General features: G+C 58.9%; 1 protein-coding gene across 1 annotated transcript; it reads right to left on the reverse strand.

Annotated features, from left to right (window-relative positions):
- Window positions 1–524: 524 nt before the first annotated feature.
- LOC306918312 (eukaryotic translation initiation factor 4H-like) lies at window positions 525–1,505 on the reverse strand (the record flags this gene model as incomplete). Its single annotated transcript, XM_079531203.1, has 1 exon — window positions 525–1,505. The coding sequence occupies one exon, from the start codon at window positions 1,503–1,505 to the stop codon at window positions 525–527; it is 981 nt and encodes a 326-aa protein (XP_079387329.1).
- Window positions 1,506–1,915: the final 410 nt, after the last annotated feature.

Genomic DNA, 1,915 nt, shown 5'->3' on the forward strand with positions numbered 1-1,915 from the left:
TAATCCATCTGGTCCTTGGTCTGCCCGGAGGTCTCCTCCCAGTGGAGATATAATCCATCTGGTCCTTGGTCTGTCCCGGGGTCTCGTCCCAGTGCGACGTGCATCGAGGACCTCCCTAGGGAGACACTCGAGAGGCATTCTAACCAGATGCCCACCTAAATTTCCAATTCCTTTCCAATCACAGAAGCGACTCTGCTCAGAGTCTCTCTCGTGGTGACTGAACTTCTCACCCTATCTCTAAGGGAGTTGCCAGCCACCTGTGCGAGAAATGGTGAGAGTAGGAATGAAGATTACTCGATAGACTGAGAGATTTGCAGCAGAGCGACTGCAATACCGCTGCTCGCCTGTCATCAATGGCCCTCTCCCACTACACTCCCAGCAGCCGTCTAGGACCCTTCACTGGGCGATGCCAGTTGCACCCGGGGTTTGGCCCAGACTGGAGGCCCAGCAGCAGTCTAGGATCCTTCGCTGGGCGATGCCAGTTGCACCCAGGGTTTGGCCCAAACTGGAGGCCCAGCAGCAGTCTAGGATCCTTCGCTGGGCGATGCCAGGTCCACGCGGGGCTTGGCGCCGCCGAATATGCTGGAGTTGGGGTTGGCCACCTGGTTGAGCGGGCCGGCCACCGTGCGAGGTTTGAGCTGCAGGCGAGGCCTCTGGGCGCGCTCCTCGTCCGAAGGCTCTCTAAAGTCCGCGGGAGGAGGCGGCCCTCCGCCTCCTGCTCCTCCTAAACGTTGGGGCGCTCCTCCGTCTCGGAAGTGCCCCAGGGCTCCTGCTGCGGCTCCTCTCATTCCTCCTCCTGCTCCTCTCCTGTCGCTGGGGGCGTGTCCGCTCCGTCCACCTCCTCCACCCATGAAGTCGTCGTCTCTGAAGCTTCGTTCGTCCTTTCGGAAGGCGTACGCTCCCCCCCCTCTCCCCCCGTCGTGGTGCACTCCCCCTCCCCCCCTCCCTCCGTCGTGGTGCGTCCCCCCTCTCCCCCGCCCGCCGCCCATCATCGTCATCATCTCGTCGTCTCTGACGAAGGCTCGGTCGTCCTTGCGGAACCCGAAGCCGCCTCCCCCCGCGGTCTCCTGCCGTCGCTTCTCGGCGATGTCCACCCTCAGCGAGCGCTCGCCCAGCTTGGCACCGTCGTACTTCAGCGCCGACTTCAGGGAGTCCAGCTCGTCGAACTCCACGTAGCCGAAGCCCTTGAACTTGTCCGTCTCCTTGTCGCGCACCAGGCGGACGCTGCGGATGCTGAGCTCCTTGAAGATGGCGTCCACGTCTCCCTGCACCGTGTTGAAGGGGAGGTTCCCCACGTACGCCGTGAAGGGCGGCTCCACGGGAAGCTCCTTCTGCTTCCTGTTGGGGGCACCGCCGCCGCCGCGCGCCCATCGCTGGCCGAAGTTCCCGTACGCTCTGCTGTCGTGGTCGTAGTAGTTGTCGTTTACGTGATGCTGCTGCTGCTGGCTGCCATCTTGTTTCTGTCCGTCCTCGCCTCTGTAATGGTTATCCTTCAGGGAAGTCATCAGAACATGTATGACAACTCACTGGGAAATAAACCAAAAATAATTAGTTTTATCCAAGAATATTCTAGGGAACAATACCTGCCAACGGTGACTAAACAGTCTCCTATAAGAGTCGTAGACCCGTGGCCTGCTTTAAATAGAGTCTGTGTCATAGCATGACGTCATCAGCCGTGGTTGCAAATATGGTGTCAGCTCTATCGGGAATCAGGTTGTAGTGGCTATTAGCAACCGTGCTAACAGCAGTGGTGCTGTGTAGTGGCCTAATAGCATTAGTGACAGGGATCTCATTCCACTAGATCTCCCTCAGTGTGACAGGGATCTCATTCCACTAGATCTCCCTCAGAGTGACAGGGATCTCATTCCACTAGATCCCTCAGAGTGACAGGGATCTCATTCCACTAGATCTCCCT

The sequence above is a fragment of the Electrona antarctica genome (genome assembly GCF_951216825.1).
Source record: "Electrona antarctica genome assembly, contig: scaffold_147, whole genome shotgun sequence".
NCBI classification, from domain to species: domain Eukaryota; kingdom Metazoa; phylum Chordata; class Actinopteri; order Myctophiformes; family Myctophidae; genus Electrona; species Electrona antarctica.